Consider the following 27,564-nt stretch of genomic DNA (forward strand, 5'->3'; position numbering starts at 1 on the left):
CAGATGATGAAGCAGACCGCGTCATTGTTACGGATTCTGCTTAGGAGAGCTTACGAGCTTATTTAGAAGCCCAGACGACTATAAATATGGATATGTTTCTATGAATACGGTTCTATGCACCCGTAGAAAAAACAGCATATAAACGGATTACGATCTTAAGAATCTGCCGTCGCGGCTTTGAAATATCGCTGACTTTGAGACAGGTATCACGCTATATTCTAACTCTGTCTTGTTTAATAACCGTAACTCTAATAATAGATTTTAATCGCTCAAATTCTACCTTTGATAGGGAACTTTTTATTCCTCGTTACCATTTGTTTTACTGGCTTATCGTATTTTTATTTTGTATGCGAGCCTCAATAGAAAATTAAACGTAGGAAAATGATAAAAATCGCGTTAAGAAAGATCCCCTCCCTTATAATCATTCTATCGTGTAAGCTAGTACAGCGAGGAAATTGGCTTTGAATAGGCAAAATTTATAATCTCCCCTATCCTTGTAACCATTAATAATCAACTTACGCTACATTACAAAAATCACTGTTAACTCGTAAATAACGAGAAATTCGTAACTTCATAATTATTTTTCCAAGAACTTCGTTAACTAATTATAGTTGTAGATACTCGAATCTAATGTTACCTGTAAATGGCTACCTGTTTGTAATCTTGTCATTTTCCTACTCTCAATTTTCATCCATTTGGCTGTCGATAATAATTAAATTGGTAACTTGGCTTTTAAATTTGCATCCTATTCTGACGGGGAATAACCGAAGTTAACAGCTTAACGTGGGTGTAGATATAAATTAAATAGATCAACGTAGCAAAGATACTTAGAGATCTAGAAAATAGTATCTAAGAAAATAGAGTGAAGAATAATAGATAGAGTGAAGAATGATTACTGACCTTGAGGAACACGCCGAGGACCGCGAGGCCATCGGACGCCTTTGCAGCTTCCGCGAAGGTGTTGTATTTACTCGTGTTCCAATGCACCAGGTGCAACTGTAACATGAAAATAGCAAATAGAATACATCGAACAAAATAAATGATACTAGTATTTGTAATAATTTTTAGACAATGATACTTCTGTAGCAAAATTTTATATCGCTGTTGTACACTTATTTCTTCTTTTCTTTTTTTTTTTTTACTTAAATTAGAAATTTAATCGATATCCTGCATTTTATATTTTATTCCAAACATTTTTCAGGAATCTTCGTCAACATCAACTGCAATTGAATGAAAATCAATCGTTTACAAATATGTAATACAACGATAAAAATCATGCGTCAGAGATTATTATGCAAATTTATTAAGCGTTGTGAATAAATTCAATATTACAAAATCAACAAATGATCGATCTCCTGGAAGATTCGCATGCATCGTGTTCTAAGAAAAAACCAGTCTTCCGATATATTAACAATTTTCCTCGTGATGTTTACATCACAATCTTAGTAGACCATGCTAGTCTTAGTCTCGCTGAATATTTATGACTTGAAATCAGTATAAAAGGAAGATCACTAATGGAATCATGCGATCGAGAAGAAAGCTACAAAGATAATGCTTTATGAATCATGGAATTCAGGCTGCTTTCGTGAATCGAGTTTCGCTGAAACTCGTGATGATTGTGGCAACATGTTTCTCAAATAATTCGTAGATCATCATGTGGTTCTTGACGAAATAAGCTAACAGATAATTCACGGCGAAACTAGCACATTTCGTGATCAAACATTACAAAATATGTTTGTGGAGAATTGAACTATTTATTTATGATATCTTAGTTGACCAATATTAATTTTAATTTTTAATCTTGTTATTTTGGTTTCTTTTGGTATCCTTAATATTGCTAACAAATTTAGTAACATTTAAAAAACCAAAAAGAAATTAAAATACAAGATTACAAATAAAAATGAAGAAATACAAATTTCGATCTTCTTTCTCTTCAATTTTTCCGTTTAATAAATTAATCGGTATTCTGTATACTCAAAAGGAAGTACATTGTCGTCAGTGCGCTCGAACCGCATCGAACATCGAAGTGAAGACGTGCACGGCAAACAAACGCGAGTCCCAGCAAACATATTTCACACTACCGTTCGAGAATGCAATTGCAACCTCTTAACGTCGAAGCGACCACCGCGTGTTTTTCTCTAACAATTAATCATGAAAGAACTTCTCTGTTGCGCAATCGATGTCTAGTTCCTTGCTCCGTAACAACCGAAGGCATTTCTCATAAAGTTTAGGCTCACGAAGTTTGAACACATTTTCTTACGTAACTTTTTGTTCGTCATTTCCATACAAATGGCACGGACAATTATCTTAATTCTTCGGTTCTTTTGAAATAGAATAGGAACGTAAACAATGACATGGTACGTAACGTTCTAATAAAAATTTATTCTAAAAGAAAGAGAGGAAAAACTTAATTAATCCTTCGTAGGAAAAATTTCACAGTTAACTGATTCCTCTGAATTCCTAACATCGTTATTGAAATAATTCTGAAGCTATTGACATAACAAACGATTGTCTGACGCAGATAATATACATAAATATTCATATATGATAGCTTAATATAGTAAACGAATACTACAGGGAAACACTATGTTACGTTTTTATTTTTTATTACGTAAAAAAGTAATTTTAAAATTCAATACACTGTCGACTATTTCTATATCATCTGACCTGTTGTTTTGAATTTGATTCAGGGATTAAATGTATGCTATTGCTATCTATCTATTCATGAATGTTTAAAATATATCGGTTGTCATCACCGTTGCTTTTATATAAAACTTCGTGGTATCTATTTTTAGAAGCTACTCGTACATCATTGGACGTGTATTATCTTCACCATCAAAATGCCATCATTTAATTATCAACTGATATAAAAATCAGGGAATTAATAAACATGAACTTATCGCGTTTCTTCCATAGTAGTCTTCGTACATTTCAGAACATCTCCAGAATTTCTAAAAATCTAGAACACGAAAGAAGAAGAGAAAGGAAATTGGTCTCGAAAATAAATGATTCGGCTTAGGTACTCGAGGGCGAAGAACACACGCAGCACGCATTGTGCTTTTAATGATCATATTAATTAGAAAACTGGTTATTGCTGGAATGTTTCTTCGACTCATGGACGATGAAGTGCACGCGTTCGAACAAGGTCGAATCGTAACCGTAAGAAGTTCGTACGAATCATTGTGACACGAATCATGCTCCTCGACAGTGAATTATTAACGATTCGCTTCGAAGCCAGACGCGCTGCTTGTTGAGAATGTTTAGAGAGCACGGTTAATCACCAATCCCACGTGCGTCCTTTTAAATTCGTTTGCAGGCGGCCTCTTCGTCTTTTGTCCGTGCACGGAATCGCAAATTACGCCGAACGATCTCGCGTTAAATCCCGTTGAAACGTTTTGTTCCTCTCTCTCTATTTATATCATACATCGTGGGCCTGAATTCTAGAGGAAACAAAAGTTGGCAAGTGGAATATGTAAATAAATTTGTCACAGTCGCATTTGTTGATAAAAATGTGGAAACTTGAGCATGGATATTGCACACACAGAGTCCAGGTACATGTAGTTTGTTATTCCTCTAGAATATCATTTTCGTCGTAGATGAAGCTATAAGACGCTTCTCTTGTTTCTTTAAATTTCGTAAGTAAGATTTTAATTTCTCTCTAGTTTAATATTGAATCGATTTCCATTATCTCTGTGGGAACAAATAATACAGGATCTATTTGTATATTTGTATATTTAAAAACTTTATACGTGAGCTGTGGTTGAATTACCGTGAAACTGCTTTCAAAATTTTCTGATTCTTATCCCGTTAACTAAATAAAACGAGCTGACCTGTCGCTCCAATTCAACAGTTACAATGAATATGTATATGAAACGTATAATTTATGTACCGTATCTAGTTGGAGTTACTGTTACGGACAATTGTTTACAAAAGTGAAGTAATCGTTTTTAAAGTGAACTAACCTCTCCGGCGAAGGCCTGTCCATTCACAGTGTGTTCGGATCCTCTCGAGTCGCTACATCCCCAGTGGCAGTGGTACTGTTCCAATTTGTAGACGTCGTCCATCAAAGGTCCGCCGCTCAAAACTGTAGAAGCATCGTTACAATTTTATTTAAAGACACGATCTCAAAACTGTGAAAGCATCGTTGTAATTTCATTTAAAAAAACGTAACCATGCTTGGCCATTTAAAAATCGTCATTGAACGACAGTGTAACCTTATCAGTAGAAAATTGCAGGAAGAAACAGATATATGAACCGATGCTAAGAAAAAAGAAATAAAAACAAATATAGCGAACCAGGGATGTAAATCATTCTCCTCTATTCTTCTGACCTTAAGTTTTCTCTTTCGAACGAACGTTGAATATTCTGCGAATTTATTTTTATCGTAAATTTATTACTCGATCCTTCGCAACGTCCGAGAATAATGGTGGAATTTTTCGACGAAACCATCGTCAACACGCGAAAGAATTCTAATATTAGTCCGTATTATGGTTTCGCGGTTGTGTAACGCGAAAACAGACGGCAGAAAAGTTTCCATCGTTTCCACGATGGCATTTGGAACGAACGCGGATCGTTTCAGCGCGTTGAATTACAGGATACGCTTGATTAGCCGAATTACAAGAACGATACTGGGGTCGTAAGGGGATAAAAGCGAACAGAGAAACCCCACACGCGTCATAACCGCAAAGGTTAAAGAAGATTTATGGCGAGCGGGTCAGAGTCGACGAACTCTCGAATCGAATAGCGTAGCTTCAAACTGAATAAACGATCACCTGCTTCGATCCTACAGCGGGAGTCAAAAGTGAGTATACGTGTTGGAAAAATGACGTTCGTACAACATTGATTTTCCTAAACACTTATTTACGTTTCTCTTTTACTATTAATTTGTATTTCTACATACTTTGTGTCTAGACTGTGGATTTTTATGCATTTACTGGGAAATTTGAAAACGCAAAATTGCACAGAACGCGTATAATACGAAAAGTATTACAATGCTACCTTTTTAGTTACATTCTTAAAAATATGAATTTCCATAAAAATCCGTAGTCTACGTCTTTAGAATCAATTTTCAATTTGCGCAACGCACGCGTAAGAATATTTGAGTAAATGCCGTGCCTCCCGGATGTATACTCGCTTTTGATTCTCACTCTATACCTGTCTGAGATATTTCAATGTTCATTGCCGTGTTCCCTTAGCTCCTATACAACACCGTATAGAGATTCTATCTTCCTATTTGTTCGAGTATAGAAATCCTGTAGTAGTAACCAGTGCTGCGTAGTAAAAATGTAATTGCGAAAGTTGCTTGAATGGGAATGTCGCAGAAAAGGTATCGCATTGAAGTCATTAGTGGCGCAAAGCTGGTGGATTCGACAAAGTTTGCAACAAGATAATGAATAGCCATGATGAACTACAACGAAGTAACGATGGTCGATTTACACGAAACAACAAAAGATAAACGGATTCTTGTATACAAATGTATATCATTCTTAACACATTCGAGACTGATAATTTTTAAGTACAAAACAATCTAATTAAGATAACGATAAATATCGCGTATTATGTCACGTATTATTAATTCAAATATATACAAGAAATTTAATATCTTTTTTCTTCGCTGATATAATTCACTTGTATGCACTGGTTTTATCCACAAAAAAGCATAGCAATTTTATTAATTATTATTAATATTTGTTAATATTATTATTATATTATATTATTAATATGTTTATTAATGGTATTGCCTTGTTACGACCCTAATCTTGTCAAAATACGATCAAAAAGCGTATCAAGGAACGATCAGTCCATTAAATTTTGAAATCCTTAATGTGATATTGAACTTTCGTACTATTTCCAAATTATTGTACGATCAAACAAGATTCGTATCTTTATCGCTCCTAAATGACAACGAAACGATTACGCAGGACCTAATAGTTCGTCGAATAAAGGGACACGATTATTTTCGAAAGGTAGACACGTGTGTGTTTGTCAGATTGTTTAAGACGATTTGTCGTCGTTAATAAAAATGGGCCACGATATATCGATGGTATCGGGTCATCGATTCCCTGAAACTTTGCTCTATTTCCATCGTGTGGACGTTTCGTTCCTGCCACGTATGAGCACGCATAATGCGTCACGGCACGACCGTCCTCGTTTCGAACATACCTCGCAAAGGTAAAAGCCTGCTCGGCTGGCACGAAACTGTTGTCGAAGCGTTCGAGGAAAACGCCAATGACCACGATTCACTCTACGCTCGTTCCACGACTCTTCCCTCCAATTATAATTAATAAAAATCAACTATAATTTGTCTTTCTTTGTTATCTTGTGTTTCGTGGCGAACAATTCGTTCGAATACCAGCATCGATTAACAATCTTTAATTCGTTCGCTTTAAATTGCTTTGATTATTTCTGAATTCCTCAAGCAAGGAATAATCATCAATTTTTTGTAAAATAATGGATAACAAGTTGATAAAAGTAAGTAAACCACGGTCACTGATACATCATCCTGATATTCGAGTGCCTTGACCCTCTTGTTTTGTGTCGATACATATTAGAGCAAATAGAAATTAATTGAAATTATTTGCTTCTAAAGCGCTGACGCATAGGAAAGTGAAAATTAGCGAGGCCGTTCGAAACGAAGATTTATCTCGAATACAGTCTTTTATCGTTTCAAATGTCAAACTTCCCTATATCTTGGCTTGCACTTTTACTTCTCCGAATAACTTAACTCAACTCTATTCTTACGTGATCAAACGTTTTTATTCAAAGAACAATTACATGTTAAACGATTATCCGAACGCACATATAGTAGGACGGGAAAATATTCGAACGCTTTCGAATTACTTTCAAATTTGACCAACACGATCATGACACTCGTGTCTCATTATACAGCTAATGCACTTTCGAAGAATTTATGCATATGATACATGCAATACGTGCATAAAATATTTCGATAATAAATGTCGAAATACTCTCGTGAGCCAGTGTATAGAACTTCAACCTGTATACCAGCTACTTATCGAATTAATAACAAGTATATAAATTGCAATCTACTCGATCCTGTACTTAAGGTGTAATATAAGTTTCAACGGCTGATTTCTTTCGCAAAAATTGTTTTTTTTTTCCTTCTTTATTTTTTTCTCTTCGCTCGTGATAATCTCACGAGGATTTCAATACCATAGATAAGACGGTTAATCGTGATGAAGCATAGAATAAAGTTTTACGACCGCGGGATTTACGATGTTGATGACGAAATGCAAACGCAAGCTTTTCCTCTGACGGGTTCCTGTTAGGCGAACCGGCTCTCACAGTGTCGGAAATGGACGATTAGAGCCACGTTTCGTGGCCCTTGCATGCAACCAATTAGCTTCTAGCCGCGGTTAACGCTGAAATCTACTTCGAACTGCTTCAGATTAAGTCCGTCGCTCTTCATGGACTAATATTTGGGTCATCGTGATGAAAACAGCATCGTATACTTGCTTTGTCAACAGCCGGATTGATTCCAGATTCGAATTAATATCAGCCAAATGGAGGAAATTGTCGTCCATTGGATTCTGTGATATTTCTATTTATTGTCTCATAAAACGGATCTTTTTAATGGAATTCGAATTGAAGAGTTTTCTTGCAGGCTGAGCGTCCAAGAATTTTAATCGAGATAACAATATTTAAATATTTCCTGCAATTTTAACTAAGAAATGTATTCTCTGCGTTTAAAAGAAATCTTGCTGCTAAGACATCAATGACCGTTCTTTAAAATCTAACGATTTCTCAATTGTTTTATCCGAGTGAAAATTACAAAGAAGTGAAACTAACAATTGCAAGTGATAATTATCGTGATAATTTCTACTTTTCAGAATTTTCTTTGTTGAAGAACAAGCTCTGAAGGGGGAGTGTTAAAGGTTTCGATGGATTTCACGATCCAACTATCCAGAAAAGGTTTCTTCTTACTGAATCTTTGGGAAGGGGAGATATTTGCATTCGTGGTCGATCTGCAATTCAATGCTGCGGATCGAAATCGTTCTCACGGCGTGTCCCAGGCTTTTCAACTAACGAACGACTTCTTAGTTTCGCATTTAAATGCACGAACGAACGACACGACACGGCACGCCGCGTTTCTTAACCCCGAAACCACTCTTTTTCCATCCGCAATGATAAATAATATTGGAGTCAAGAAGCGATACCGCGAGCCAAATCTGTTCAACTACTTTGCAACCATTCGTATGTTATCTACATGATTAATACGAAATGACGAACGAATTGACATTTTTCATCCTATCTTCTGAATGGACGTTCGCCTATCTTATTTTTTAACCCGCTTGAAAGGTCTCATAATCTATTTTTATCCTTATAAGAAAGTTCTGGCACACTTAAATAATGCTAAATGTATTAAGTACAATTTTATATATATATTAGATTGTCCGAAAAGTTTCTTTCGTTCCATAAGATGATAATGGATGAACAACAATTTCTGTTCTGTATTATTTTATTGAATTAGGTATGACCCATTTCGTTATATTTCTATCATTATGTTCGTGTATAATTCAATAAACTAATATAAAATAAAAAAACATTATGCATCTACTATTTCCTTATAAAACGAAAGAAACTTTTCGGACAACCTAATATATATATATAAAAACGAAATTAACGAAAATTATATTACGATGATTAAAAAGTGACGAACGATAATGTACGTATTCTTCTAAATTTCTATGCTAAGGAAAAAAGGGTGGATGAATCTATTAATAACCGAGGGGTATTTATACAATGAAATTTAACTATGAAAATAATTAAAAATCCAGAAGAACATGATCTAGAATATTATTCAGATAAAATTACATTCTCTGAGTGCTGTTTAATCAAGATAAAGAGACTCATTGACCCATTTTAATTCTCCTCAATTATGAATTATCCTAAGTTTATAACCATTTAATGTTCCTATTCCGTATTAGTATCTACTATTATGTTCCAATCTTGACACTTAAACGTACTCTATTTCGTTGTTAGTTTCAATTTCACTCCAATCACAGGCTAAGAATAAACGTAGTTTTGGTCACGCACGGTACCTATCTGTATCTACATATACAACTTCTGAAAGGCAATAGCCAATTGCTCGATGCGATAAGTAGCTTTCCCGGATCGTTTCGTGGAAAATTAAAATAAACTTACAAGTGCCATCGCCGTCGGTGTCCATCCGCCAGCAATAACCCGGATTAACAAGTTTCCGGGAAGCGGTTGCCGGATACTTCCATCGCAGGGGTTTGCTACTCAAAGCCTCGTGATCCGATTCAACTCGGTCAGTTTCGATATTCACGGGGCTCTGCCTCGATCCTGCCGCCATTGGGAATTTTGATACCCACGTGCTTGGTCCTGTAATCAAAGTAAATTATATTTGCTTTAGTTCGACAACGTGCTTTGGGTGGAAAATGCAGCAAATGCGGAACTCGAGAGATTCTTACCAACAGATCTTCTTTGCGTTTTGCGATTGAGCGTTGTGCATAAGCGATTTAAATTAGAATTCAGTCGTAGTAAATGTAAATGGCTAAGGATAATTAGCTACTGGATACAGGCACGTGCCACTGGTCAAGTACATGTTAACATATTATACAAGATTTACTTATTTTCTTATTACACAGAAGTAAAGGAAATTAACAGAAAATTCTGATCGATAATAAATTAGCACTTTCATTCGAAGGAAACGTGAAAAAAATAAAAGAATGATATTTTGTCCGATCGTATTATTATTTGTTTATCTTTAAAAGTCACGTTCTTGGTCTTGTAACAAGACTATGAATTAGTATTTTATCTCGTTCAATCGTATTATGTCAGTATTTCAGATAAAAAGACAAAACAATCTACATTGATACTTCAAAGTGCTTGATTTTAATTGAATATTACAATATCATCATAACACAAGATATAAGATATATAACATAAAGATGAAATATCAAGAAGCTGAATCATTTTGTGTCGTTGTGTATTTAATACACAATTGGATTTTTATTAGTCACTCACAGTGTGTACAAGATGATTGTACAGTTTGTATTTTTATGGCATAGCAGGCTAGATTTTATGCGTATACATAATTCTGATTAGATAAAATATTAAATGAGTATCAATCGTGTGATCTCGTTAATGTTTGCCAATCTCGAGGCGTCATTTCTTAAACATTCTGTACAATCTTCTTTCATAGCATCGTAATTCTCTTTTTAATTAGAAGGAAGAGTTTAATTGGAGATTAATTCTATGCGAGCTTATCTTCCCTCGTGAAATTATCTCGCATAAAAAGTTGTAAAACAAGTGTTTCTGGAAAAAATGTTTAATTGTTTTTGTGTTCTCTTCTTTTTGAATGAATATTCTTCTCTCATTTCAGTCAAGAAAGTGTCAGAATAACATTTGTCAAGTAAATATGCGAGACAGACTTACGATCTCCACAAACCTCCAAGATCCAAAATGGACAAAAACTTAGAGAGTGTAAGAAAAAGCTCGTGACGCGGGAAGTCATCCTTCATATCTGTAATCCCCATGAGTTTTATATCCTTCCTTAATCATTTTCACATAGATAACAAGTTTTAGCGTGCTGACTCTATAAATAATCCAGTAGACGTGGTGTGCGTTGCGAGCAGCGTTTTAATGATATTGAAACTAACCGAAGCGCAACCGACGAGATATTAGAATTATCAAACGTTATGAATATTTAAGGTTGCAGTCTGTCACAAAGTTTTGCATTACGCTCAACGTAATGTATAGAATACACCGGCTCGTGAAGAAGCTAAATCGATGCTAACGACGTCGAAATTGGTTACGCTTACGGGATCGTAAATAATTAAAATAATTTATTGATTTACACGAACGATCCAAGAGAAATTTTCCTATTAATCGTAATAGAAATTTGACGATTCGCAACCCATTCTGAAATTTTTCTAGCACTGCTGCAAGACACGACTATCATTACATTTGCAAAGATTGGTAAATTTTGAAACAAAATTGAAAATACATAATAAGCTTCGATATACAGTAGGTCAATCTATAACACTAACCGTAAGTTTCAGACCATTATTCGTGCTGTATATTAACTTTTTAATAAATACGTATTTACAATACAATAATGACAATCGTATGTCATTAATGGCAATGAGACGCTTCAAAAAGTTTCGTGCAACAGGTATAATATATTCGTAAAAGTTTTCCATGGTAAATGGAAGAATACTTACCTTTCTATATCTACTAAAAATTACTCCTTGGTGGTTGGCGCAATAACAGAAGTGCAATTAACACCTCCGATATTATCCTATGTGATAGTATAGATCGATAACACGAGTTTAATCGTACTTGTGAAAAGCAGAAGCTTTTCTAATTACCAGTTAGAGATAACGTTCCAGCCACCAACAATCTTTCAAGAGCAGCAGTTTTCACATTTTTTTCCTATGTTCTTTCAATCAATACGATGTGCAATTGCTTACGTTTATCGTTGAATAAATACTGACGTTATGGGACGACTATATATTTTTTAATATTAATTATCATATAATGTCGGTTAAAAATAAGTGTAATCAATGTTTCTAGTATTTTCGAAGCTGTTCTTTCTTTCTTTTTTGTAGGATATCACTTATCGGTAAAAATAAGTGGTCTTTTTAAAGCAATAAGCAAAGTCTTGTTTCGATAGGTCAATCGACAACAACAACAACGAGTTAATGATAATGGCACGCGAATAACAACGCTCGATTGTGTAATAGCGAGCACATCAAAACAGCCTGTATTGGTCCAGATAATCGAGGTAAATTATCGGTTGATTTAAGACGCCCGTTATCACGGACGCATGGGTCACGTGCCGTTGCATAAATCTCGTTCAAACGTTGACACGCGATTCCGATATTGCTCGTGATAAGGCTGCATTCTTAAGCATTTCCCGTCCTTCGATTACATATACTTAGAATACCGATATAATACCATGAATTATACATGGAATTTGCAAATAATTATTATTCTTTCATTCCATCTCTTTTTACAGATTGCTTCTGAGCTGAGAGGTGTGTATCACATATAGAATGATTCGGCAGGTTCGGCATGACCTTTTGCGGGGCCGGGTTCAAAAATTTTACGGGGCCTGAATACACATTCAAATCCTACACTTAAATTTTACAACCAGGAATTATTTATTTACAAATGCTGTTACATATTGTATATTTTTTACAAGATGAATATTAAATAATAATACAATCCAATAATAATATTAAATAATTTTTCTCGCTTTTTTTGACGCCAAATCTTTCATAACATCATCAAAATCGATTGAATTTGCTACTTCTCTTTCTATTGACAGAATAGCCTCTAAAAAAATCTCTTGCCTTATCGATGCTCGCAGATAATTTTCTTAGACCTCGGGGCCGGCTTCCGACGAACGCGCTGAACCTGCCTTGCGCTCGCTCTGTGATTCGGTTACTGATACACAGGCAACTATAGCTATATTTAGAGTTGTCGATACTTTCGAGATATAAACAATAAGAAAAATAGCGGTAGATAACAAAAGATAGAATTAGATAGAAAAAGATAGAAAGACAGAATCGACTGTTGATAAGTGTAGAGAAAGAAATTTCGTATAAGTGTTTGCCGAAGCACGATATATCATTATCAATGCTAGCGACGGCAGATCGTCGACATTTGGCTACAATTAACAGGCAGTCGAGCAATGATTAAACGAAGATGATGTTCGGTGATGGATAGGTCAAGGAGGCTCGTTTCATGTCAAGATCATATGATATTACACCACGATACTTTTATCGGCAGATTTTGTAACAAACACGATTGGAAAAGAAGTTCATGTGCGACGTAAGTGAACAGAGCACCCAAACTATGGAATTTACGTTCGAAAGAAAGTAACATCATCATTGGATTAATACATCGATCTTGGATTGTCATAATCGCACGTGGCGCATTTTTCTTCCTACTTATAGAATTTTATTAGCACGGCCTCAACCACAGGTTCAATATTGAAACGATCTTAGTGACGTGCCGCATTTAAAACGCCTAACGCGATTCGCGTGACTCTTACGCTAGTGAGTTGCACTTGGCGAAACTGTATAAACATCGCATATTATAATCAGATCAGAATATTGCGGAATCAGATGGACTGATCATGTATTTCCATCTATTTGTCTATTTTTCATTAAATAGTCGTGGATATTTCTAATTAAGGAATTAACGTCATCGAACAAAGTTCACGATTACAAGCCACGAGTTCCTTATTTCTCGTTGCAATATAACGTTAAGTAGGCGAGTAGTTAATTATTCTCGAAAAGTGTGAGCACGATCGTGTGTTCGTTTGCTCTGGAGCGAGAAAAAATACAGCTGTTCCGTGCACACATTCCTCTATCGCACGTTAGATTTCAGCGTGGTTCACAGCTGCGGAGCAGCACGTGATGATGACATAATGGGCGCGCGACGTAACCGCGATTATGCTCGGAACGCGCGATATTGTCGCGCGCCATTAATTTGCAAAGTGGCCCTTATAACCCCATGGACCGTGACCGCCGGTTTCTTCGAATTTCCCGTGCATTTGCAGAACGTATACTCCGAAAAATGTTTCGCGAGTTTGCAACATACAATGACTATAAAAAGTGTTGACACATATCCTTGTCCTCCATCAAAGTGTCCTCTTATTTTCTGTCTTGTACATTTTCTATTTTATTTCTGTAATATCGAATTTTTCTAATCATACGAAAATACCATCAAATGATACCAGATTAATATATCTTCGATCTAATTAATCGATAGGTAAGTAGCATTGTGCATTATACGAAAGAAGAAACTGAAAGGAACATTCGGTACGGAAAAATTGGACAAGCGAATCGAGTCGTTCGGTGTGGAAAAATCTTGAAGAAATTTTATTGCGTGTATGTGATCGATCTTAAATCGCAGCGTGAACTTGTGAGAACGATGCGATGGAGAACTGTTCGATAACAGTTGTAAGAGAGATACTGATACACGTGAACCAGTTTACGTGGGTGGAAAGTGATATAACCGGTTACGAATTCTGGTTTAATAACTCCGTCCACTTGCTACGTTACCGTATAAACATGCTGTAAACTGTTTGCAATAGTCGAACAATCCTCAAGATATCAGTTTTCCAACGATATTACAATTTTACTAAAACGATATTAATATGGCAAGAAAATGAAACCCCCGATAAAAGTAACCACTTCAATTTGAAAAAAAAAAAAAAACGTTCATTATGCAGTTTCAAGTTTCCAAAATAATAATTCATCATGGTGTGAGCGTTCGTTGCATCTTCCAGCCATCTGAATGCACAATTCGACTCACAGTCTCTTCCAAGCTCGTTGAGAATCTCATTGATCGCGATCACAAAGGCCGCCGCGCTTCAAGCAGAAAAACATCTCCTCGAGGTCGTCGAGATCTGCTCGAAGGTTCGTTCAACCTTGTCGAAGACACAAGGCGAGCGTAAACGCCGCATCCCGATCACTGACTACGGTTTCTCGGCGAATTTCACCACGGACCTTGCACTTTGACCTTCTTTATTTTTAGTCCCTTTTCACCGAGACCACCTCGTAAATCGCGACACGAAACAGCAACGTTGTCGTGCAAAGAATCGAAGAAGTCGAAGAACGTTGGAGGAAGGTCGAAGAAATCTCTGCGGCGGAAATTGAGTCAGATATGGAGTTGAATTAAGATCTGTGACGCTCAAACTACTCAACGTGCTTTCGTTTATATACGGAAAATACTTCTAACATTCATTCGATTACTTTTCATTAACTGATATTGACACTTTTAGAGTTTAGCCTTGTTCTTGCCGTAGTGTAGCGTACACAGCGGAAACTAGAAAGTTGAAAGTCGGTGAACGTTGCCATTGAAATTATTCTTGCAGCCGCGAGGATTAACCTTCCTTTGATTACGTGTTAAACTATGCGTGTAACTTCTTAACGAATACGCGTGCACAACAATGCCACGCCTTTTACGTAAACCGGATGAGAAAAATGACGCATCGCATCTTCCTGCCTGCTCCATTGTGTGCCATATTTAACGGCGCGTCGACTTCGTGCGACGACTCTAAACAGACCTCAACTAATCAAGCAGCTGTTTTAAAAGCGTAATTCTCATTCCTCCATCGTGTTAATTACCATGTCGGTGATCATATTTAGAAGATTTAAGAACTATTTAAAACCAAGGTTCGCTTACTTCTCTCTGGATAATCATGATTCATGGTTGAATATAGTTGCTCGATGAGATCATAAATACATAAATATTATTCTGCAAAAATTTATTCTATAAAATTATATATCTTATCTCAATGAAACCTATTACGTATCGATGAGCACAGAAGAGAAAACTGAGAAATCGATATACAACACGCGCTGTCTATAACGCGATCATCGATCTTTCACAACGATTCGTTTCGTTCAATCTTTTTTCACCTTCCTATTGAATTTGGGCTAAACTTGTCGAAAGGAGTCGCAGGTGATAGAAAAAAAATTTCACGTTGCTAAAACCTTCATTTTATCGAAACTCTTTGAAAATTACACGATAATCTTGTCGCGTGATTTGCGTCGGTCCACGATAATTACCTACATTGTTCATACTATTTTCCCGAAACGATCGGTTTGGAATGTGCAGGTTGCGGAACGAGGCAATAAATCGCGAAAAGTTGGCGGTACTGCAAGGTAGTTTCTCATAAGTGTGTTTCTGAAGTTTGCAAGCGCCGATCGCGCCGGGTTAACGAGAATCATTAATGGCTGCCCTGCAGCGGACTATGACACGGTGTAAATGAAAAAGGGGCAAGCAGTTGCGTCGACGCGGGAACGCCGACCTCGATCCTTCTGTGTCGAACGAAATTCCTGTTTGACCCGAATTTCACGTTAACTGCGACGAGGAACGAGGAAAGAAGAGAAAGAAGAATAAATAAATAAGAAAAAAAAAAACAGTACTCGTACAGATTTCACCGAACGCTTCAGGCTCGTCACGAACGATAAAAAATGATCGTATCGAAAATTTCTTTCTCACCTGGCGTACAACGCAACACGTGTCTGCGATTAAAAGCGCGCGGTAGAAAACTTTTCCTTCGTTTCCGCGAGCTGCACCGTCTCCAACACCTATCTTTGATCTCGCTTCTTAACTTAAACGCGATACTCGAACGTATTACGTACTTAAGTCTAGTCTAGTACCTGATTACGTATACGTACCGACGATCCTTCTTTTCTTCATCCTCTAGTTCTACGTATAATATTTATCGCGATAGAACTCCGTTTGTATAATCTTGGTGGCAGACAAATGAATCGGTGAATTGAGAAACGATACACGTTCAATGTGGTGTTATTTTATACATTTAAAACGTAGAAAAAACATTACTCGTATAATTACATATAAATGAACGTTTATCTGAATCAACGTGAACGCGTTTAAATTGAAACAGTACTATAAAACCAATAGCTAGAGCTATTTTGCAAAATATCTGTAAATGTTGTTCTTGGACTTTTAAGGTCCTTCAATTGATCGATTTAAGTAGTTGTATCATAAAACAACACTCCGCTTGATACTTCCAACTTCCTATGATTTTTTATTCGCACAAGTAATAGGAGTTGACATTTAGGTAAGTGGGTTCAACAACAGCAAGATTTCGTTTCATAAGACATTACCTAAAATTTCATCTACTAAATACATCCATTAAATTCTACTGTGCTTTGAACCCAAACGAGATATTCGAATCCTTCGCGAACGCAACTCTATCAAACTGTTATTTCTTAATTTCCTCTATTTCGTTCAAAGTAAACGGGATCCGTGTACTTATGTAACTAAGAAGTTGATAAAAAGTGGAAACTATAAGACGAAAGAATACTAATTACATCGAAACAGATGATAAATCATGAGATCGATATAATCGCGGAAGATAATCGGCATCGTTCATTAATTGCCGCGAAGGACAATAACGCCGCGGTCTTAAACAATGGTCGCGATAGTGTAACTTCCGGCAGTGATCGAATATCCCGCGACAGGGTAGTAAATATTCGAACCGATTGCCATTTCTTAGGCGAATCGCCGGTACACGGTCGGAAAGCCAAACGACTTAATCGGCGATCTGCACGCCGGCCAGGAATTTATGCAAATCACGGTATCCGCCAGACTTTGCGATTGCACTCGCGCCGGTTCAAAGATAGCGCTGACAAATTGGCCCCAGATTAAGGGCATTTCGGAGAGGCATGCACGGTAACCGGGTAAGGCGAAACGAAACTGGGTCTGCGACCCCCAACACGCGCTTTCGTCTAACTATACGTTTCGCTTCTCGTCCTCTCTTGACTGTACTTCCATCCATTCCAGGTATGCAAACACGTCGATATCGTTTCGATTCATTCGATATTGATATTTAAACACGCGTTAAATGGCCAAACAGTTTCCACTTCGTTTATTCCGCATCGATCTGATCATCGTTACAACTCTTGCTTCATGAAAAACCATTAGAACGAAGCGATTGGAAGCGAAGGATTATGGTTTTACAGTGGCTTACGAACGTGTTTAAATACCACCTTCAATTTGTGGTACATATCAATCGAATCGTTATTGTATCTGTGATTTGAAACGTTAATGGTCTTTTTGTTTGTTAGATCGAAAGGAAAATACTTATTAAAATATATGGAAGTTTATCAATATAATGGATAATTGTTTAAATACTCGTGTGATCTCTGCGAATAATATCGTATATATTGTATGAATTCTACGTACATTTTGATTTGTTCCAAGCTCTATCGGTATAATAATGGTAATTGAGTCTCATTACAGCTAATGACAAGATTAAAAAATGTTTTGTTCCATACACGTGATATATCCATAGAATATCTGTATATATATATTCGAATATATTTACGAGCTACGATATGCAATTATGGAAAAAGCGATTCTTCTTGGAAATAAGGTTTGTTTTCCTCGACTATGTTCCTTGGCAAATGCTTCCAAGTGAAACGTGTTAATGGACATTAACGTATCGCGACTCGCGCGAAATGCAAAATTAGAACGTAAATCTCGCCAGTGGCTTCTTCGTGGCGGGAAATTTTTCACGGTAAATATTTGTCAGCCCAGGCATGTTTTTTCGACGATCTATTTACGATGTTTATTCACCCAATTTAGATCACGTCGCGCTGTGTTACACCACTTCCGCGCCTCGTTGCGCCCGACATTCATATTTAATTATTCATTCCACATAACACAGCGATATAAGTACTCGATCGTGTATATGTTTCATATTCTGGCGCACGATCGGCTCGATAAAGGTTGACGCGTGCCATGCGATCTTTCGCGATACAATTACATCGGTAATAACAATTGTCTTCGAGTGCTTCGTGCTCATGACCCTCTCAAATTAAATATGGTACAATAGTGCCACGTTAAGTGGCCGAGAGTTTGCTTCGTTAACTAGCCATCGCTATCCCTACCAATTCTTAGAATTGACTTCGCGAACCGAGACTCTAAACCCTCTATCAACTAATTTATCAACTAATGATATTAATGAAATGATCACGTCGAATTCGAACCCATCAAGTGCCATCGTTGCCTTAATGCAACATTTCATTCGTAACGTTCTCTAATCAAATGCAAAAAAGAATCGCAAAAATTTGCTCCACTTTTTTCTTTATTTTACTTTCGTCAATTATTAAGTTCGATTCATTTCCTCGCTACTTCTCCTTCTATGTACATCCACTATTTTATGGAGTCTGACGAAATTGAAATATTGCGTGATACCGTGACGAGATCTATTTTTTTTTCAGATTATAAAACTTTTTTAGGGCCTGCAATTTGTATAGCGGATTTAACGTATCTGTTATTCTAATACATTTCGTATCGTACATCTTGATAGAGCAACTGAAATAACTTACTTTACTCACGTTCTTTAGCAATGTTGCAATGTTTATGCAATTTTGTCCTCAATAAAAACCCGATTTCCTTCAATTCTGTCTCTTTCATCCTTCATTCTACGATATCTTACATTCAACGAAGCAGAGAGTACGTACACTAGAACCATTCATACGAACTCCATTTATACTCAATTTTAGTTAACGTTTGATTAATCTGAATCTACTTATCTAAACGTGAACACGTATTACTAGAACGGAGAGTGACGGAATTACCGTACTCCTATTACATCGACCCCAATTATACGAACTATTTATCCTCTGAGAAGTTCATATAAACGTAGATCAATTCAAAATCTCCTACGTTCGAATCTCCCTCGATAACTGACCGGATAAAATCCCGACCCGTGGCCAAGTATGCACATACCGCTGTATTTGACTACACAAATGCAAGAACCTCGCGTACAACTTGTGCGTGTTCGTGCCTCGTTACCAGCGAACAACGTGCTCTCTATTCTCGCATTATGTTTACGTGTCTACGACTAGCATACTATACGACACGTTTTAACACGGTTTATGGTTATATATCTCTGGCCGGTAGCGAAGTATTGGTGTGCACGATGCTTTCGAGTACACTCTAGGCTGGTCAGAACGATACAGAAAGTTGCCTACGCCCGCCGACGGAGAACAGGTGCATCGGCCTGAAGTACAACGAGGAAAATTATTGATTTTCGTTTACCTACTGAGCCGGTTGTTGTCCCGTGCTAGCATGGCGAATGCAACGCCGTCCCTTGGCACGACTGGGACGCCCTGCATTCGAAGACAATGGCCTTAGGTCAGTGAGCCTGGTGCCATCGTGACACCGTGAAAATCGAACGTGCCCCAAAATGGGAACTGACTTGTTATCACCGACAGAACAGTAACTTTCTCCTTTCTTATTTCAACTTTCCGTTTCCAGTCGGCGTAAACAGTATCATTGACGATGTTAAAAAAACAATCTTTCGACTAATCGATGTTTTTTTAAGGCGAAGAAGATGTCAGCAACATCGATGTAGCATATATTTACAATGCAAAATTGCTAACCTATTTGCCTTTTAGTTGTAACCAGAGACGGTATTACGTAGGTTATAAATTACGGAGAAAGCCACGATATAAGACGAATTGATTAAAAAATTAGTCAAAATCGAAATTATGGTTGTTCGTTGTTATGCGAATCTTTGCATGCTACGATATGTTTTTGCTGAGGTCTTTGAAAAACATAAATTGCGTTTACCGTACGTGTTATGAAAGATACGATCGATCTATATAGTATCAGATAGATCAAATACGCTTTGAACGAAATCACAGTCGAAAATGAATAGCGTCTGAAGATATCTATGTATTAATTTTTATTTAATACTTTTATTATTTTCTATGGCATTAAAACACTGATATGATTCTATCTAATCGCTGTGATTCACGAATATGCACAGCTTTTCGTAGAGGCGTATAATATTTTTAATTGGCGTGATTGATACGGGTAGTATTAATATTGAAACGTAATCTTTTTTTTATTAGATAAGCAACAAAGCGAAAAAAGATTAATTAGCAAGGTAATTTAACAAAATGACAAAATCACCACAATGGAATAATACTGTGTTGTGAAATACTGCGGAGATGGTAGTTCTTAGCAGTAATAGAACAATCGCGAGATTAAACAAGAAAAACGATAAAATTATTCATCGTTCTTCGTAGAAACACAAGCGTGTCTGATTTTTGTAATAGTTCAAGAAACGTTAAAAATATTAAACACAAAGAGAAACATTCTTGTAAAACACGTATGACGGTGTCTCCTCTACGAACATTTTTCTTCCCTCCAAGTCTTTAAGGAACTATTTTTACCAAAGTAACAGGCGCGTTTTTCTTCTTCGAACATAAAAAAGTCAGAGATTATGTTACACCGTTCCCTCGCGAGGAATGCAAGGTTGATACAGAAAACAAAATATTTTTAGTCATCAGTCAGAAAAGCGATTATAGATTATAGAATAATAATAGTTAACGATACGTAGCAATTGTAATCGATAAAAGCGTTTAATTTTTAATACGCTACGTTTATTGGAAAAGTATAAAATATAAAAGAGTGCGGGTAGATCTCGAGGATTGAATCGATCAAGCGAATCGGTAAACATCAACTCTCACTCTCCGTTGCAAGATTTATGGAATTCCTAACGGATGTTACAAACCATAGAAAAAGAAAGGAACGCCGTAAACGAGCTTTCAACTAAACAAATTAAAGCACATGAGATAAATGAAATGTAATTGAATAAATGAAACATAATTTTTAAGGTTAATGAAGATCTCATTTATTATTCGATTACAGCTATTCATATTCTTACGGCCAAATCTGAATAAAGATTTTTATTTTGCCCCAAATATTTTAACGAGTAATTTGTATACTCGATGCATTTTCATCAATTATGTATATTTCTTTTGCAGCTTTCGATCTCCCATAAATGCATTAATATCGTCAGCCCACTCATTATTTTCCTTATTTTGACACTGTACCGAAGAAATAAGCTAAAAGCTGAATATTTTACCGGTCGATGTGAATAATGCACGAGCATTCTAATGTAAATTTAAACGTGGAAAGCAATGTACCGTCACAACAGCTTATTCCTGCCCTGGTTGCTGAAACGTTCATAGATAACCAAGAAAAAAACTCACCATTTTGAACAGAGTAGTCCCACTCGCTTTTGTCGGCCATCTCGGTGACGATCGTGTTATCGAAAATTCAGGTCCGCGAAATTAAGATCCGAGTAGAGTTTGTTGCCGGTCGTCTTGCCTGCTTGTGATTCTTGATAGATTCAAACACGTCACTATATCGCGTTTTTATTTCGATTTACCGTATCCACGAATCGTACAATCCGGCGAGATGCCGATCAGAATCACCACCGATTGATTTGAACTCTGAACGAAAATCGAAAAACGATTGTCAAATCCACTGATCGTCGACTAACTTCAAATTTCTTCCCGGCTTTCGTTCTGCATATATTTCTTATACGTGCACGTACGAATTATTCGGCTACACGAGCATTGGATTGTACGAAATCGTATTTTGCAGAAGGCTTAAGAAAACTGTTTGTTTCTAGGAAAAATCGAAGCGAAGAAACCACTCCTGTCACCTCGGATTGTCCACGAATGCGACGCCGGCCGGTTCACCACTGGATTTTATACGCGAGTCGATCACGTGACCCTTACTATGGAAAAGCAAGCGTCTGCGCATGCGCTAGTAAATGTTTACACGTGCATCGCCGATCCCCCACCGCACGCTACCTTAAGCACGTGCTTCGTTGTAGTCGACAATACCGACAATATTCGCAGTTTTATAATTTTTAGACCAACAATTTGATTTATAATGTTATAAATTTATAGGATCGGATCTAAGAGATTATCTCGATAAAGTTATGGATACGGTTATGATCTGAAATTTCGTTTGAACATTGACAAAGTGGCGGACGATCGAATTGGCCGCGTTTGTTCGCCAATACGAGTTCGCACTGCGAGGAGGCAGTAACTAGCGACTTAATGCCTTAATGATTCATTTTATAATCTATCTCAAACGGGAACATTAATCTCGATGAAATGATAAGCTAATATAACGCGCGACAATTGTTCTATCAGCTACGATGAGAAGAAATCAAATATGTTCTTTTCGTCGAGTCTCAACGTTTCCTTGCTTTATTATGCTTTTTATTACATTTTCTTTATCTTCGTTGTTTTCCTATATTTATTATCATCTTTTCAAACTCTCGTAGAATGTCACTGTTCTCTTACAATAATGGCATTCCATCATCGTGATAGATCGACGAATAAAGAGATTAGATTAATTCTCGAACTTGTTCTCTTGAACTCTGTCATTCAGTTCCTTGTTTACCGTGTAATTTTTGCTTTAAGTGCAAATATTTCTTTCTCACCTTATAAGCATACGAATGACTTCTTTGTCAGGTCATCAGTATCTATTGTTTCGACAGTTATTATTTCTAAGTCAGACGACACGAAATCGTTTATTGTATCAAGTGAATCATAATCTTGCAACGAAATTGCATTCGCCATGACCGATGACTCTCCCGGGCCCTTACGAGGTCGAAGACCTGGACATTCCAACTGCGTTCCTCTACTTTATTTATTTGGCTAGTTTCTTTCTTTCCTACTGCAATTGTAGTCCTTGCTCTATCATTTCTCATAACCACAAGAAACATAGATCTGATATAAAAATTATTCAACTTATCTACTTTATGACGTGACATGAATTTGAGATAAAGTTTGCAGACACCTATGAAATATTATAACAACAATATATGTGTTAACAAATATTTGTACAAAGAAACGTGATTAATCTGTAAGATGCTCGGCACACTATTAAGCGAGAACTATGAGTCTACGTCTGAAGAAATAAAAGTTTGTAAAAGGACGTAACACAGATAAACCTGCATCGTTACGAAAATTTCCTTTTGTGTCCAATTGTGTGCAATCTCCTTTCGCGTACAAATGAGCTAGAACGTATCAAGGAATTGGGTTCAAGAAATTGCCACTTTAATTTCATCGAGCTCTCATAACACTGTCACGTCAATGTTATGTCACGGAACGTGGCCGACGCTCGCCGTGGTCGTTTCGTCTTCGTTATACCAATAAAACGCACTACGATGCTCTCAATAAAAATTAATGAATTCCAGAAAATTCCATCGCAAAACGTCAATGGACGTCCGTTGCTCCGCGTCTGCGGCGGTGACTTGGCGCGAACACGCTTTTTCCCGCCATCTTTTGCGGTTTTCCGCGCGTGATTTTCTACTGGACCGCTCCTTTGTTTCGCCTGTGGTTTATGGCCATTTAATGACTTAGAACACGAATCTACCTGTATCGTTCTTCACCTTCAAATCTCTCAAATAAAGTCCTTCAGAATCGTCCTTATTACATTATACGAAGGTACGAAATTTGTGAGAAATTTAAAAATACGATAATGCACGAAACAATGGAAAAACATAGAAAATATCCGAGGTACCCTTTATAATATTCAATGGGTAGAAAATTCTTTACCTAAGTTTTATCTGCTTAATTTAAAAAATATGAATTTACACAAATATCAACCTACAATACTAATTAGTATGCTGGTCGTGATTATGATTGCCTCCGAAGATACGTAGGAAGCAAAGAAAGGCGATTCGATTATATAGATTAGCCCGCGCGTACAGAACCGATCGTTGCATAAATCAGAGACATATGAGCAGATATTCTTCTTAATTAATCGTGTATAAGGATCGGCAAACGAGCTGCAGCGCAATTTATTTCGGTATGCCTGAGTGCAAAGTCTGTCTGGTCGTTGAATCAAGAAGGATGATGACTGAAATTCGACGAGATAAAGGTTCGATTTTAACCGAACAGGGAACAAGATCTACAAAATAGTTGTCAATAGCATTGTCATGGTCGATCTACTATTTTTCTTGAAGGAAAAAGAGAAATTACCGTGAGCCATGATAACTTCTTATTGCGGTAGGATGACGGCAAAGGTTATTTATTCAAATTACAAAAGACCATCTCATAAATTCATCAGAACCGTCATAAATTTCCCAAACATGGTCAAACAGGCCATTCGCAAAGAGAATTCCGATTTTCTGCCAGAACATACCCAATTGTTCATTCATCAAGAGAATTCCTAACCAGCCGTTTGGTTCATGAAACTCCTTTGCATTTTAATTTTGTCGTGTAGAAGGAAGCGATATTTTATTCAAATTCTTTGCAACTGTTACGTAATTGTCATTTTGCTTGTCCTTCGCGGCAATTAAATTGCTGTCGAGTTTTACCTTAAGGAACGTTTCTATCGTATAGAAACTTCAACAATCTTTCGACGATTCAAGGAACGCCTTGAATTCGATAGTTACGAAAATAATTTATGTTAATCGTGATCAACGTCGATCCCTCGGAAGTATCGTTGCAGGTATTACTTAATCATCGGCTCGTGCAAAAGCATCGAGCAGACGCGTTAAACATGCTAATCGGTAGTCGCCATCTGCAACACCGCTTCTTTTATTTTCATAATACATTTGGTGTTATTTCTGTTAGTGAACGTTTACTATTATCGGATGTTAAAATTCTTTCAAGAATAAAGTGATAATTGAGTAATTTATTTATGGAGTTTGGAAACACGGTAGATGGATCGTTGAAGCAATTCGACGAATGCAGAGAATTTCAAATGGCCGTTCGAATAATATTCGAATCCGTACAATTTCGACCGATTGTTATGTTATCAGATTTAACTTAATAACTTCGGTACTTACGTAATTGCCGAACCTTATCAGTAATTGCTAGAATTTTCAACCAAAACGCATTATGGTAATTATTGTCTGAATCATTGCGTGTCAAAATTTCTCTTTATCTTCCCTTGCTCTTATCTATGTTACATCGCGAAGTACAGCGTTTCTCAATTAATGAAACAGCAACGAATAATGTCCTAAATACTAAAAATATTACTTAATGTAACGTGTTGCGTCAAATGATTCACTTTTTACTACCATTATCTCATATTATTAGAAATTCCCAAATAATATCAGTTTTGTATTTTACCCGTGCAATGTTTTTAATCGAATCAATGCAACAAAATTTCAGCGATTCCCCCTTCGATTGCACAATTCTACGATGACGTAAAGATGACGTACTTTTCGCTATTTTTTCGATGAATCGTCCGTTCAAGTCTACGATTATTGATATGATAACGATATATCTTCATGGATGTATAGAAGATAGTGTTACGTCGCCTAAAACATCGGCGCTGCAGCTCTCGCGACCGGGCAGCCGATGACCTGCGTAACGTCATTTCGACCCTCAATAAACCTAAGGACCAACCATAACTGTTCTCTTTCATTGTGTACACATATATCTTCATTCAATCCGTTGTCCTGAAAGATTTCTTAAGGCTAAAAATATTTGCAAAGCACATCAGGTAATTAGAGAGGTCCTTGGGTTTATTAGGCGCAATTAAAAACACGGAGAAAGCAGGTACGCACCCATTAGGAAAAACCGAAAATCTATCTAATAGAACAGGCTGGCTTTTCCCATGCACAAGGTCACTCACGAACCACGTTGGTCGGAGGCTTCCGACTCATTCCTTCAAGTATCAGCATGGTTCACAACCAATCGACATCGCGGATCGTTGCCCTCACTTTTCCTGACGAACAGCGTGAATAACGAATCCGCGTTCTTCATGCAAAGGGCACACCCACACCGAGCTTTCTTCCGTGCTAGCCTAAGGGCGACAAGTAGTAACAAAAACAACGTCGAAGATGTTACGTCGCCTAAAACATCGGCGCTGCAGCTCTCGCAACCGGGCAGCCGATGGCCTGCGTAACGTTATTTCGACCCTCAATAAACCTAAGGACCAACCATAACTGTTCTCTTTCATTGTGTACACATATATCTTCATTCAATCCGTTGTCCTGAAAGATTTCTTAAGGCTAAAAATATTTGCGAAGCACATCAGGTATTTAGAGAGGTCCTTGGGTTTATTAGGCGCAATTAAAAACACGGAGAAAGCAGGTACGCACTATTAGGAAAAACGGAACATCTATCTAATAGAACAGGCTGGGTTTTCCCATGCACAAGGTCACTCACGAACCACGTTGGTCGGAGGCTTCCTACTCATCGCTTCTCCTACGACTCTAGGAGGGTCAAGTCGCAGACTTCTCCTGCTACATCAGGAGGGTCAAGTCATCTTATTTCGTCAACACCGCTAGGTCGAGTCAACTTACTTCTTCTACATACTACAACGTCGAAGTCTAGCATCAAAATCTCACGTCTATTAAGTATCCTCGAGTGCTACGTCCACTAACATACGAAATTCGACTGTACGAACCTTGCTCTACTATTCATATCTATCTCATCTTCGTGCGACAAGTTGTTATCGACGATTTATATCTACTCAACAGTGTAGTTTAAGTGTTGGAAATATATATTTTTATAATTCTGTGAATCACAGTGTTATATAAACTTAATCACCCCTATTATCCTAACGGAAGTCAGGGGATCGATCAACTCGTGGTGTCGATTAGTATAATCGTAACGGGAATTTACGACTCCCGTTGACGTCTCTCCTCGCGATTGCGTGTCCCCGCGATTGGTCGAACTTACAGATAGAGACGATGTTTGATCATGAGAAGGTAACAAGACGTCCGTCATCATCGTGGCGACTTAAATTGCTAAAAAAAAATTTATACGGGCGCGCAGCCAATGTCAAAAGCGAGGCCAGCAGTCGATACGCCGTGCCATAGCAGTTCTTTGTCAGCTTCGATCTAATTAATCCTCGTTAAGTCATCGTCAATTGTTTACGTAAATGAAGTATTCAACTGGCAGACGCAAACTTCTGCTCACGAATCGCCCGCGTGTGCACCTTGTTTCAGCTGCGATTATTGCACATGCACGTTACAATCGTACAAAGGTATTAACACCTGTCTCCTTTATTGTCATTTGTTTGTAAGTATAATTTAGCCGAAGACAGACGTAACGCGAAGCACGAGAATCGAAGTGAAAAGAACAGGTGACACGTAGGTGAAATCGAGGACGGTCTCACGAAAAGTTTCGTCTATGAGAACATGTGAATACGCTTTGTTTTACGTTCAATACGAAGTTAAAAAATATTTGTACGCGTGTCTTCCGCGTAAGTTAAATGGAATGCAAACAGAAACGCACG

At 37.2% G+C, this 27,564-nt stretch overlaps 1 protein-coding gene across 1 annotated transcript in view; it reads right to left on the minus strand.

Moving 5' to 3' along the window:
• CAH1 (carbonic anhydrase 1) overlaps nucleotides 1–22,042 on the minus strand; it is a 28,868-nt gene extending 6,826 nt beyond the window's left edge. The window contains exons 1-4 of the mRNA XM_069126368.1: nucleotides 21,552–22,042; nucleotides 9,166–9,366; nucleotides 3,963–4,084; nucleotides 901–996 (exon numbers count right to left, since the gene is read on the minus strand). Coding sequence (XP_068982469.1) covers nucleotides 901–996; nucleotides 3,963–4,084; nucleotides 9,166–9,366; nucleotides 21,552–21,591 — 459 coding nt within the window. The 5' untranslated portion in view covers nucleotides 21,592–22,042. The remainder of the gene's footprint in view (nucleotides 1–900; nucleotides 997–3,962; nucleotides 4,085–9,165; nucleotides 9,367–21,551) is intronic.
• Nucleotides 22,043–27,564: the final 5,522 nt, after the last annotated feature.

This window comes from Bombus flavifrons, chromosome 13 (genome assembly GCF_040668555.2).
Source record: "Bombus flavifrons isolate JBK064 chromosome 13, iyBomFlav1_principal, whole genome shotgun sequence".
NCBI lineage: Eukaryota > Metazoa > Arthropoda > Insecta > Hymenoptera > Apidae > Bombus > Bombus flavifrons.